This window comes from Lucilia sericata, unplaced genomic scaffold, assembly GCF_015586225.1.
Source record: "Lucilia sericata isolate MDLA Ls3-8-SP2 unplaced genomic scaffold, ASM1558622v1 Contig000407F_arrow, whole genome shotgun sequence".
Lineage (NCBI taxonomy): Eukaryota > Metazoa > Arthropoda > Insecta > Diptera > Calliphoridae > Lucilia > Lucilia sericata.
In genome coordinates, this window is record NW_023994425.1 from 42,501 (window position 1) to 56,984 (window position 14,484).

Consider the following 14,484-nt stretch of genomic DNA (forward strand, 5'->3'; position numbering starts at 1 on the left):
CCACTAGGGGTCCACGGACCCCCATTTGGGAACCGTTGGTCTAGTCTATAGTCTAGTCTATAGTCTAGTCTATAGTCTAGTCTATAGTCTAGTTCTATAGTCTAGTCTATAGTCTAGTCTATAGTCTAGTCTATAGTCTAGTCTATAGTCTAGTCTATAGTCTAGTCTATAGTCTAGTCTATAGTCTAGTCTATAGTCTAGTCTATAGTCTAGTCTATAGTCTAGTCTATAGTCTAGTCTATAGTCTAGTCTATAGTCTAGTCTATAGTCTAGTCTATAGTCTAGTCTATAGTCTAGTCTATAGTCTAGTCTATAGTCTAGTCTATAGTCTAGTCCATAGTCTAGTCTATAGTCTAGTCTATAGTCTAGTCTATAGTCTAGTCTATAGTCTAGTCTATAGTCTAGTCTATAGTCTAGTATCCAGTCTAGTCTAGTCTACTAGTCTAGTCTATAGTCTAGTCTATAGTCTAGTCTATAGTCTAGTCTATAGTCTAGTCTATAGTCTAGTCTATAGTCTAGTCTATAGTCTAGTCTATAGTCTAGTCTAGTCTATAGTCTAGTCTATAGTCTAGTCTATAGTCTAGTCTATAGTCTAGTCTATAGTCTAGTCTATAGTCTAGTCTATAGTCTAGTCTATAGTCTAGTCTATAGTCTAGTCTATAGTCTAGTCTATAGTCTAGTCTATAGTCTAGTCTATAGTCTAGTCTATAGTCTAGTCTATAGTCTAGTCTATAGTCTAGTCTATAGTCTAGTCTATAGTCTAGTCTATAGTCTAGTCTATAGTCTAGTCTATAGTCTAGTCTATAGTCTAGTCTATAGTCTAGTCTATAGTCTAGTCTATAGTCTAGTCTATAGTCTAGTCTATAGTCTAGTCTATAGTCTAGTCTATAGTCTAGTCTAGTCTAGTCTAGTCTAGTCTATAGTCTAGTCTATAGTCTAGTCTATAGTCTAGTCTATAGTCTAGTCTATAGTCTAGTCTATAGTCTAGTCTATAGTCTAGTCTATAGTCTAGTCTATAGTCTAGTCTATAGTCTAGTCTATAGTCTAGTCTATAGTCTAGTCTATAGTCTAGTCTATAGTCTAGTCTATAGTCTAGTCTATAGTCTAGTCTATAGTCTAGTCTATAGTCTAGTCTATAGTCTAGTCTATAGTCTAGTCTATAGTCTAGTCTATAGTCTAGTCTATAGTCTAGTCTATAGTCTAATTTAGTATGTAGTTTGCGATTTTTCTTGCTGTAAGGTTCTCACATTATCCAAAGTTTTGACTAAATTACATGAGCAACAAAAAATAAATATTTCACTTTCCTTTGAACTAATATTTACTTAATTAAAATAACTTTCATTTAAAATACACTAAAACACAAGGTCATTATTACATTTATTAAAAAAATACTTTGTTAAAAATAATTGTTAAATTTTGAGCAATATGAATAATTTTTACCATAAAACAAGTTTTCAGTATGTATCCAGCGTATTTTCGATATCAATTAGAATATGTATTTTATAACACGTTTAAGTAAAACTTTACTTAATTTGAATTTTAAATTAAATATTTAATTTTCAATTAACACGAATCAAGGTATTCGAACATAAAGAATACATCTGCTTATTGCACAATTAATAAAAAAAAAACTAACGTAGCAACCCAATAGTTAACAAAAAAAATATTAAATTAAACAATTTTATAACAGCTCGTTCATTAATAATAAGTAAATAAACTCTCTGGCAGAATAAAAGTAAACAATAAAATGTTTATAATTAAAAGAATTAACAAAAAAGTAGGGAATAGACCATTAAATAGCAAAAGTCTATAGTTAAAGAAATTATAGATAATAAATAGCAGAGAATAGAGAAAATTTATAAATAAAAATATAAAAAAAGAAAGGTAAACACATAACAGAATATTCAATAAATGTCAATGTACGAAAAGATGATAAGAAAAACCTGACTTTTGAAAAAGTACATATTTGCAACAAAAAAAAACAGAATTACAAATTGAAAAAAGATTGAATTACCACCAAGTTTTTTTTTAAGTAAGATACTTAACCAGTATTTGTAAGATAAAGATTCTTAAACAAGAAATATTATATCAAATAAATAAATAAAATACGGAAGAAGAATTTTGCAATACATAGTATGGTGGAGATAAACACTCAACCATAGATATAGACTATAAACTCTATATAAACTAATCAATTGTATGGTAACAGATGACATGACAGCAGGTGTATTTGTAGTTTCTCATACTTATATGGTCACTGGGGTTTGGTTTACATATTTTCTTCATGTTACCAAAGACTAGGTATAAGTAGAAGAAACAAAGAACACTGGTAAAAGAAGTATTTTGCTGATAAAAGAAGAGCTACAACTTTTTAAACATCGATTAGTTAGTTGAGACATTTTTTTTGAGGTAAATGTTTAGATGCTTGCTACTCACGCAAGTGTCGCTGCCCCTGCAGTTGAATTGGACTAATATGTAAGCTAGTAGTTCTGTTTTTGGGTTATGACGACGATGACGACTGTCATGCCATGAAAGTTTGTTTTAGTGCTAACAGAAACTACATTCTAGTGTGTAATGGAAATACATACGTAGATGGTGGGATCAGTGTTGCCAAATTGAGTGGGTTTGTATTTGGAAAGTGGGATAGATGAATGACTAGTCCCGACTGGGTCCATGACTAGTCCCTTTAGCTGCTCAAGCAAAAATTTCAGAACGTTTACAAGCAATAGGATGCATTTAAAAACTATGGATTTGGGTGAAGATGAGAGACGTTGAAATGCAGCTTGAGGACAGTGAAAAGTCATTTGAAGCATTACTGGCAATATAATACAATCTTATATGAATACCGTCCAAGTATTGCGAGTATTGCCCGATGACGAATACGTCTTCGAATCAAGACAACACCCGGCCATATGTGGCAATAATTCCTAAAGAAATGTTTAGAAAATAGTTGTTTTGAAGTTCGAGCTAACCTGCTTAATAGTCTTAACTTTGTTTGTATTAATTAGTATTGGACTGGGAATCTATATGATGCCAGAACTACGGAAAACGATTTTAACTGACAATATCCAATACTTTAAATGAAATAAACTCCCAAAATTTGTCGAAATTTCCGTAAAATATTTCATCTACTTTGAAAATGCGGATAGACGCAGGAAATTGGTTAGGATCTTAGAGCCAAAGTACAAGTTTGAATAGATTTTCTTATAAATCTCTTGAGGCACCGACAACGAAATCAAAATTATTCAGTTTCACTTCTTGCACATCAGATGGTTTAATTCATTAATATAATGGAGGAGGATTCACTACGTTGGTAAATATCGAATTAATCATAAACCGAATGCTTCGCTAAATGTGATTTAACCTGGAGAAACCTTTATTGATTTAAAAATCTTGAATCTACTATGAAAAGTTTAGTAGATTAACTACGAATGGCAAGAACTGACTGAACTCAAGCGCAAAAGACGATGTTGGGACGATCCGGCAGACTAGTTAATAGTTGCAGATTCGATTAGGGAGAGAGAAAGATAATCCGTTTTTCCGAATTACAGATGTTTGACGACCGAAAATTCAAAAAATTTCTAGTATTTTATTACTTTAACGAATGTTTCATTTCACAAAATGAGGGAATAAGATTCTTCACCTCTAGTTTTATTATATTTTTAAAATAATTTAACCAGATTTTATGAGTAATTTATAAAAAATGTGTATAAAGAAAGCACGTAAATATGAATCATATGGTTTAAAAAAAAACTATTAATCATACTTTGGTGCCTCAAGAAATGCATGTTATCTTTTGACCCATATTTTAATGTTAAATTAGTGTTAAGAATACTTAACATATAAAACAAAATATGGTTTAAAAATATGGCAAGTATCTAGTGATAAAAATACAAAGGGCCAACCCTAAACAGGCCTCTTGGAATTTCTACTGAGACTTTGTAGTCAGACTTTCTTCAGAAATCTTTTTGCAGATCTATTCCTTGTAAAATATTAGACATTTATTTCAAATTCCCTTCTTTCGTGCAGCATAATAAAAATTAGTCTTACACAGTTATAAAACTAATAAAATTCAGAGAATCGTAATAAATAAAAATATGCGGGGAAGGTCTTTGCATTTCCAATTTTATCGGAGTCCATCTTCTGCTAAAAATATAATTTTAGAAGGTTCTATTTATTCCTTTATATCACTGTGTAAGTAAAGATAATTTTCGGCTGTGTGACTTATATAGGAACAACATATACAAATTATTATGGATTTTTAATCAATTGTTAGATGTTAAATACAAATTTTGTGAATTATTTTTGCAAAACATTTTGGCAACACTGTGCTATGAAGTTAATTGCGAAAAATTTATACAAAAACAAAAAACCCGTCCCCACTTGTCGTGCCAGTTAATAATAATAAGAAGAAGACAATGAATGTTCTTGTTTATAAACATGATGATGACGATGAAAACAAAAAAAGAAATTTGTTGTTATTATATTTGTTGGTGTAAAATGTTACATTTGCGTTTATATTTTCTCAATAATTTTATTTTGTGCATGATTTTCTGTAAAAATAAACTAACTAGTTTTCTAAACGACTTAATGGGTGCGGTATTTAATTAATTTTTATTTAATTTACTTTTTCAAACACAAATATACACATGGAGATTTTTTTATTTGAGGTGGAAGGTTGACAATATTTATTCGTTTACAATCAAGATTTATCGAAAATAATCAAATTTTGTTAAAATTTAAATATTGTGAACGGAAGAACTGATGATGTCGCACCAAAAAAAACCTATTAAAATAACAAAAATAGATATGAAAACAAAATAGTTTTTGCCAATTACGTTTTTGTTTAGTTAGTTAATCAACGTTCCTCATAATAAGAAACAAAACTGCAAAATTTATTTTAATATCGAGACAAAATAAACAAAACAAAAGAAATAATATAATAATAATGAACAACAAAATAAGTATGCATAATACCAGCAACAACAGCAAAGCTACCAAAAATACCTTCAATATTTTTTTTTTAGTTTTTGCCAAACGAATACTTATAACATTTTTAACATTTACACCAGTGTTGCTCAAACACATACTACCATAGACTACCATAGTTTTATTTGTGTTGGTAAAGCAGCAGAGAACATAATTCAATTCAAAATAAAAGTATACTAATAAAATGCCTATAAACTATAAAGCATATGCTAACTGTCAAATATTTATTATGGATTTTGACAGCCAGCGTATATCAAAGTCTATATATAAAAAACTATCAACTGTTCTCTCATGTTCTCCTACATTAATTCGGCTTTCTCAAAATTTTGTTGTTGTATTTCTGTGTGTATTTTAAAAACGTCGCGTACAGACCTCGCTTCGACAAGTGCTGATCAGCAACTGATTTGATTTTGTTTTTCAAGTTGAGAGCAAACCAACTGATATTGCTCATTATAAAAAGAAGAAGAATTAAACCTATAGTGTATGTGTATCAACTTAGCGTCAGCAGAATTTTCTTACCCTATCACGCGTGCTATGTAATGGCAATCTTGCGCTCCTCTGATTTACACAAATACACTCAACTAAAACTCAAAACAAAATATTCATAAATTCCTCAATATTATTCATTTAAATACAGTGTTGTCAGTGTAGCGCTTTTTAATTTTGGCTAAGAAGTTTAAGCTGAGTTTTACAAAGAATAACGCATAGAATGTGCATTGTATGAAGATAAATTTTCAATAGCGGGTCGTAATACATAAAGAATACATGTAAATAATAAGAACCCACAAGTCAAGATGCGTATTCTGCGTATTGTAATAAATACATATTCTTTGGTTTTAGATCTGCAAATAGTTTTACAGATGTGTATCATTTTATTTTTGGATCAATAGGTACGTTGCATTATTTCATGTGGTTTGTGGGCCGGTGTCATCATTGGACAATACATCTTCAAAAACGATGTAAATTGCAGTGTTGCAATAGGTGGAGAAGTGGAAGATTTAAAATTTGTTCATAAGTGGTTTCAATAAGACAGTTATACATGCCCTTCTCACGTGATACCGTGAATATATTGAGAGCCGAATTTGGAGAGCTATTAATCTTACATTTTGGATCATTTCATAGACCACTATAATACCTTTAGTGAGGAAACATGCAGTCTTTGGTATACAGGGTCAATCCAGCCACAAGCATTTGTGAAAGAATATCTTTAAAAGTTTGGAAAAATGTCCTGGATGTCATTAAGAAACCATTGGAAATTTATTCAATTCATCCAATCTTGTTAAATTTCGGATGTGAAGAATAATAAGGGAGCTACATAAGCCAGGTAAAAAGTCTTTGGGATATGTATGTAGATAAAAAATCATTACAGCTTTAAGGAATAAGCAATGTTTCTATTGAAATTAATCTTAAAAGACCTTACAAATAAGAGCAGTATTTTAGCGATCGGATATTTATTTTAAAATTTATCCTTTTTGGACGGGTTTCTGTGGCATAACTTTGCTGTTAGATTAAGAGCAGCTTGCTTTGTTATTATGGCTCACTTTTCAGTAAAAAATTATGAAATGAAAATTTAAAGAAAATTAAAAAAAAAACTACCATAACTTAGGTTTAATTGGATAGCTGCACTTAGTTAAACGAATATAATAAACAAAATAACCGAAGGTGTGAATACCGGTATATAGTTATTTTTTAATTGAATTAACTATTTTCCAGTTCTGCTCCTCATAAAATTATCTAATCGAAGATATACAGTAGGTATAAAAAATTAGACAAACAAAGTTAAATACTTTATAAATGAGTCACTAAATGATGATATTTTAACTTTATACCTAAAAACGGGTTTAAATATAATTTTCATTTAATACCTAAAACCGTGTTTAAATGAATTTTCAAAGACTTATTTCAGGATTTTCTACAAAAACGTTTAGTATTTCTTCCTTTTTAAATCCTTCAAAACCCCAACAGTTGACATTACTGTTTTTATTAAAAAACGATACAAATATGTTGTTATTATTATTGTTGTTGTTTACTTACTTGTCACTTTAATATGTGTTGGGCTCCACATTGTAAATGTGTTTGTTGTTGCTGTTGTGAGTATGTATGAGTGTTTATTTACGTGAGGTGTTGTTGTTGTTGGTTGGTTGGTTGCTTTGCTCCCTCTCGTTGGTTAAAATTTACCTTGATGTTACTATTTTTGCTGTTTTATTTTTTCTGTTTTTTGTTGTTGTTATGGTATTAGTAGCTGAATGCGATCAACTGATTGTTTTCACCGAGGTTTTTTCTTCTATTCATATACTTTTTGAATCATCCAAAGAAATTTTGTAATTAATATACAATATAGGTAGGTATTTTTATTTTAAAACCATTTATTTTTAACTGCTTAAGATTATTCACTTCTTTTTCTTTTTCCAACACTTGTCACATTTATACTTTGTTTTAATTTCTTTTTTGTAATTTATCACGAATTTATTTCTATTTAATTAAAATTTATATTATATTTTTGTTGAAATTTTCTCTAGATTATTAATTAATTATGGAAATAAAACAATAAATAAGAAAACGTATAAAACGAAAACCGTAGAAGAAACAAATTAAAACGACGACGACGAAACACAACCGACCAATGTCGATGAAAAATCACTTCTAATTTGACATCGCATAGAATTTAGACAAGGTGTACTTGCATAAACAGCTGAGTAATATTTATGGGAAATTTAAATGCCAGCCCAAAGTAAATTTATAAAGTAGACTCATTTGAACAGCTGACTATTTTTTTTAAACTTGCTATTTGTGGACTTACTTGTCAAAAATGTTTATGTTGCCATATTTGTTTTCATTTTAACGCTTGCTGTTGTACAAATTTCTGAGTAATTTGTTGTATTTAATGTGAAAAAGTGTATTTTAAGTGTATAATATTTTTAAAAATGTTCTAATTTTTAAAAAATAAAGAAAACTCTGTGACTTTTAATATAAATAACAACATATTTTTGGAAAGTACAACAATAATGCCATATTTTCCATTAATTATTGGTTCATTTTTGTAAACAAATTTTGACAAGTGAGTATTTCGAACAAAAACAAATTGCCTGTGGTTTTTGTAGACGTTTGTTGTACAACAACTCGTGTCGCTACTTTATTAATTTACTTTGTGCCAGCCAATCTTAAATAGTGTTGCCAGAAACTAAATTCGTTATTAAATTCGAAAAAAAATTTAAAGAAAATATAATTATAAACAACATTTGTGACATTTTTTATTTAATTGTCGCTTAAAAAACGAAGAAAGTTGCTCGTTTTACGGCATTTAATTATTTTCGTAATGCCACATATTTTCTTTTTTAACAGACTGTTTCATAAGTATATTTATTATTACTAAACAAAAATTTCCCTTTCATATATGAAACAGCTTGTGCGACAGCTGTTTATTATTGACTTTTTTTATTGAAAAAACGTCATTGTTTCAGAACTTTTTTACTACTCTTACTACAAAATTTAATTAAATTCCAAATAACTAATCATTTAGTTAAAATTTACCTAAAATAAAGTTATTTGTTAACTTAAATCCCTACATTCCAGTATCACCACAATGGTTTGTGTTCCTTGTTTCATTATTCCCGTACTACTGTACATTTGGCACAAATTTATCCAACCCATAATGCTGCGTTATTGGAATCCTTGGGCCAAGAAAGATGCCCAGGGTAATGTTATTAAAGAAGCCCCCGAATTTCCATTCGAATGCAAAGGTGGAGTTTGTCCTTATCCAGGTGCTAAGAAGAAGCTGAAAGATAATGAGTCAGAAAACAATCCGGAAGATAAGAACGAAAGTGAAGCGGCGACCTTGACAACAAAGCCAGAAATTGTAGCAGCAACCTCGGAAGTGGATAGTAAAAAAGTTAATTAAATGTAATAAAATTAGTTTAAAAGAGAGGACAACAAGTATTTTAAGTTTTAATTTTTAAAGAAAATAATTGTTTTTTAAACTTTGGACTATGTATTTAGTTTTTATGGACAAGATAAAATAAAAAGTAAATAAATATTCGTGTATAATTGGGTTTTAATAATTTATTGATGATATATATTTTTCATTTAACCAAATTTATAGAAAAACATTGTTAAAAAAGATGGAAAAGATACGAAAGTATTCTAGCCATTGGTTCTTAAAATCCTAGAATTTTTAATTTGAATATATTGCATAATCTGAGATTATTAATCTCATATGATATTGATAATCTGTAGTAATTTTAGTTTTAAACTTCAAATCGGTCGATTTACCGTATTCATGGCCACATAAACTTTCATATCAAAAAGTAGGTTTAATATAGAAATCATATTACATCAATGTCATTATATTAACAAGAATTAAGGATACATTTAAAGGGATAACGAATATAGTAAATCAGTACAAGATTATACAATTATAGTTGAAGAAACCTATAAGCATTTTCAAATACTGGATAATTTGAAACATGATAAAGGTAATTTATTGAACCATGGTCCTAACTACCATTTTTAAGTAGATAAGCAGGCGCTATTTAAATTCAACATCATCACAAAGCGTTTCATTTAAGTTTTTGATAAATTACTTTTTTTTAATGAAAATTTTAAATTTTTAGTAAAACAAAATTATAATTAAAATAATGTTTAGATATAGATAGATAGATAGATAGATAGATAGATAGATAGATAGATAGATATATAGATAGATAGATAGATAGATAGATAGATAGATAGATAGATAGATAGATAGATAGATAGATAGATAGATAGATAGATAGATAGATAGATAGATAGATAGATAGATAGATAGATAGATAGATAGATAGATAGATAGATAGATAGATAGATAGATAGATAGATAGATAGATAGATAGATAGATAGATAGATAGATAGATAGATAGATAGGTAGATAGATAGGTAGATAGATAGATAGATAGATAGATAGATAGATAGATAGATAGATAGATAGATAGATATATAGATAGATAGATAGATAGATAGATAGATAGATAGATAGATAGATAGATAGATAGATAGATAGATAGATAGATAGATAGATAGATAGATAGATAGATAGATAGATAGATAGATAGATAGATAGATAGATAGATAGATAGATAGATAGATAGATAGATAGATAGATAGTAGATAGATAGATAGATAGATAGATAGATAGATAGATAGATAGATAGATAGATAGATAGATAGATAGATAGATAGATAGATAGATAGATAGATAGATAGATAGATAGATAGATAGATAGATAGATAGATAGATAGATAGATAGATAGATAGATAGATAGATAGATAGATAGATAGATAGATAGATAGATAGATAGATAGATAGATAGATAGATAGATAGATAGATAGATAGATAGATAGATAGATAGATAGATAGATAGATAGATAGATAGATAGATAGATAGATAGATAGATAGATAGATAGATAGATAGATAGATAGATAGATAGATAGATAGATAGATAGATAGATAGATAGATAGATAGATAGATAGATAGATAGATAGATAGATAGATAGATAGATAGATAGATAGATAGATAGATAGATAGATAGATAGATAGAATAGATAGATAGATAGATAGATAGATGGAATGATAGAACCGAACTTTCCATTTGTCACTAAAATTATACGAACGTTTTAAGGAATATCAATTTCTGTTCCATTAAACATCAACAGATTTTTTCGAAAAAAAAACGTGTTAAAAGTGTTTTCATTTTCAAGTCTTTCACTAAAATAAACTTTTTTCGGATTTTACCAAGTAACTAACTAACCAACCAGAGATCAAAGAGTTTTTCGCATTGGCTCTTTTACTAATACAACTGCCAAACCTACATCGACTTTGAACTCTCCTTGTAAGCCTGATAACCGCCTGAAACATACAGATTAATGGCAGCCTGATATTACACACCATCTGAACCCGCTAAAATATGGAAAAAATTATAAATAAAAACCACAATTTTGTTTTTTTTTTTAACAATTATAATATTGTATTTTTATTTTTACAGTATATATCGCTTTCATTTCATATACTGTACAAAAATATTGTTTGTTGTATGTATAAAAAAATTATTATTTATAATATAAAAATAAGCATAATAAAGCGCAAAAAATATATATAGACAGAGAATTCAATTTAGAGGATATTTAGAGAAAGAGAACAAAAATTATATTATTGTATAAAAGAAAATTTTACATTTTAACAGGAGAACAAGTTGTTTGAAAATACATACAAACTAAAATTGAATTTACGGCTGTGTAATGGAATAATTATTTGATGTAATTTATAAAAAAAAAGAAAACTATTATTGAATACAGCATAAATAAAAATTATATATTATGGTAAAATGTAATTTAAAAAATATAATTTTTTAACTTAATAAAAAAATATTAAATTACTGTTTTGTTTTTGTTTTTGCTTTAATAATAAGAATTTTAGCACTTAATTGTTAAGTAAAACTAAAAATGTAAATTATGTTTAAAAAAAAGAGATTGATTTTTTGTTTATAAAGCTTAAATTATATATAAAATATTTAATAAAACTATATAAAACCGGGAATTAGGATAAAAATTTTACAATGTACAATACACACATAAAAAAAATTACAATTAAATATGTTTGTTTTTTGTTAAAAGGCGTTTAGTATTTTATTTTGTTTTTAATGTAACTTACATTTAATAAAAATTTATTTTAAGTTAAAACTAATGGATTGATTTTTTTGAGATACTTTTTACATATGAAAATATTCTTTAAAAAAAAACATAATGAAATAATAAAATGCTTCTTCGTTTTACAATTATAATTATTTAATTAAGAAAATAAATTATATGCTAAATAAAAAAATAATTAGGATTGTTTATTTCTTGTTATTTACTGGCTTTTTAATAAAGACCTCGTTTTTAAATTTAAGTAATTTAACAAAAAAAAATCTTTAAAAATTGGAAGCATTAGTTCAGAATTATTAATATGTAACTAAAAAAAAAAAAATAAAATAAAAAAACAGTTAACTTTAAATTTAACATAATATATTAAACTAAATTGTAAGTGTTTTTTATAATTAAACTTTTCACTAAAAAAATATTAAAGATAAAAGTCATTTTTATTTAATTTTTATGAAAAAAAAAATTAATTAAAAAGTACTGGCATTACAAAACTAAACAAAAGTTTTAAATTTAAGAATTTGTCTTCTACAGTTTGTTAGAAATATATTTTAGTTATGTTATATAATTTTTATAGTTTAAAGCTTAATGAAAGTTTAATTAAAATAATAAAACGAATATACAATTTTTTTTTGCTTAAGGAATTTCTGAGAAATTGAGAGAAATATATAAACACAACTGAGGGCAAAGGGCAAGGGGAAACTTTTAAAATTTCTTCTTAATTTGCAAATTATTCTTTGAAGGAGAATCAAGTGGGATATTAGTAAGGCTTCACAAAATATTCATAGTAATAAAGCAAATTACTCGAGATCATGAGTAAAAAGCTTTGTTAATCTCTCTAAAAGTGATCGACACAAAGAACACTTTACGCTTTAAAAGCTTAACATTTAAGTTTCAAATTTGCTTGATTCACATAACTGTCCTACACTGTTTTACAATTAATTCTGAATCCAAATATTTCCCTATTTTTTCTTCCCTTAAAACCCTAATTATATGTTTATACATTTCATATATAAGAAAAAAATTCTTTAAATACTACAAATCTACTATTTAAATTAAAAAGAATTCTTTTTAAATAAGAGATTTTCATATGAAATTCTGGTCTGGTTTTTTTTTGGGGGGGGGGGGGGGGGGGTTGGAGATTCTCAAAATGAGTTTCATTTCTTTAAGCTGATTTTATAATTGATTCTTTTATACAAATCGTATTTTTGTTAATGATCTTACTTCCTTCCTTTTTTCATCTAATACAATCTTATATGATCGTTTCGTATGCATGTATGTGTTAAGCTTAAAAATATGGCTTTTTTTTAACTTAGCAGCCCTTGAGTCTGTTTTTAAAACAGACACAAGTGTTCTCTTTTTTTTTTTTTTTTGTTAACTTACAAACTAAGCACAGTTTAAAATTTCGTTTTATTTGTTGGGTTTTTTTTTTCGTTAAATATTCACCTAAATATTAATAATATATTATTATGTATATTTATATAAGTCTCTTTGCATTTAGCATTTTAAAGCATCAATAAAACATGATGCTTCATAATTCTCTTAACTACACAGAGAGCTTTTCGTTTTAACTCTCTTTTTACTTTCATTGTCAAATGTAAATCGCCTCTGAACCCTTGTTGGCCTGATGACCACCTGAAATATAGAGATTATTGGCAGCCGGCGATTGTACACCCTCTGACCAATCGGAACGGGGCGATGAACTTGACCAGTGGCCGGGCGATTCGGGTGATGGTGTGGGATAACTGTCTAGAGTTTGGACCATGTGTTGTGGTGTGTGGCTGCCCGAGTGTTGGCTGGGTGGTGTCAGGTACTGATAGAAGGCCTGATTGTGTTGTGATGATGGTGATAACATGTTGGCTGTCGAGGGCGATGAGGCTGACATTGAACTTTGTATGGAGGGGGGATTCATTTGACCCGAGTGAAATGAGTCTGTAAGGCAAGGAAATTGTAACAATAAATTATTTTGTTAAAAGACATTTAAGTGGTTTAAACTTACCCGGTGATCCACAAAAACTATTCAAGTCCAAGCCTGCTGAACTGAAATCCATTCCCGGACCTCCGTTATTATTACCACCCATTTGCTGTTGTTGTTGTTGCTGCATTGATTGCATTATTGCACTATTCTTGTTTTGTTGCTGCTGCTGTTGTTGTTGCTGCTGTTGCAACTGTTGCTGCTGCTGCTGTTGATTGGCGGCCATCATAATGCCCATATCACTACCAGTGGGCGAAATAATGCCTAAACTAACTGGTGAATTTTGACTGCTAGGAGTTTGGAAATTCATGCTGTTGGGTGAGTTTTGTGATTGTAGCGCAGAAGCACTGCTTCCACCCAACAATGTATTCAAGTTATTGCCACAGAATTGCTTTTGATGCGTGGCATGTCGCATGGCCTGCATATGTGTGGGTGATGTGGGCAAACTGGGTCGTGACTTGGCAGGAGAGGGAGAACCTATATAGCAAACGTAATTAATAAACTATTCCTTAAATTCTTTCTTATTCAAAACTTACCCAAATAAGCATGAGGTGATAATGCCATATTCGATTGTACGGAATGTGGTGGCGACTGATTGGAATAGGGTGGACTGAGACCTTGCTCATGGCCACCCATCATATTGTTGCCGTTTAAACCATTGTTGCCATTCTGATTGCCATTCATCAGTTCCTGATGAAAGGGCGAACCCATGGAATAACCATAATTTTCCATTTTTATCATATCGTGGCTTTGTTGCGGCACCAGCGACTGCATGGATTGGGCGTTCTGCAAAGAGGAATACATACATTTAGTATAACCATAATATAATCAATTTATTCTTAAA

At 28.8% G+C, this 14,484-nt stretch overlaps 3 protein-coding genes across 6 annotated transcripts in view; 1 reads left to right on the forward strand and 2 right to left on the reverse strand.

Moving 5' to 3' along the window:
• The window catches only part of LOC119604590 (rab11 family-interacting protein 5-like), a 35,991-nt gene extending 28,344 nt beyond the window's left edge, over positions 1 to 7,647 (reverse strand). For 2 of the 4 annotated variants that reach the window (XM_037957314.1, XM_037957313.1), the window contains exon 1: positions 7,024 to 7,647. In XM_037957314.1, the coding sequence (XP_037813242.1) occupies positions 7,024 to 7,054 (31 nt within the window). In that variant the 5' untranslated portion in view covers positions 7,055 to 7,647. The remainder of the gene's footprint in view (positions 1 to 7,023) is intronic. The other 2 variants (XM_037957316.1, XM_037957315.1) reach the window with 1 other exon arrangement.
• A 751-nt stretch (positions 7,648 to 8,398) lies between these two features.
• LOC119604594 (UPF0729 protein GD16342) lies at positions 8,399 to 9,028 on the forward strand. Its single transcript, XM_037957319.1, has one exon. It carries the CDS (start codon positions 8,573 to 8,575, stop codon positions 8,885 to 8,887), a length of 315 nt encoding a protein of 104 aa, XP_037813247.1. The 5' UTR covers positions 8,399 to 8,572; the 3' UTR covers positions 8,888 to 9,028.
• Positions 9,029 to 12,792: 3,764 nt separating this feature from the next.
• Positions 12,793 to 14,484, reverse strand: part of LOC119604598 (neurogenic locus Notch protein) — a 77,428-nt gene continuing 75,736 nt past the window's right edge. Inside the window, exons 8-10 of the mRNA XM_037957323.1 lie at positions 14,177 to 14,426; positions 13,665 to 14,117; positions 12,793 to 13,597 (exon numbers count right to left, since the gene is read on the reverse strand). Of these exons, the coding sequence (XP_037813251.1) occupies positions 13,257 to 13,597; positions 13,665 to 14,117; positions 14,177 to 14,426 (1,044 nt within the window). The 3' untranslated portion in view covers positions 12,793 to 13,256. The remainder of the gene's footprint in view (positions 13,598 to 13,664; positions 14,118 to 14,176; positions 14,427 to 14,484) is intronic.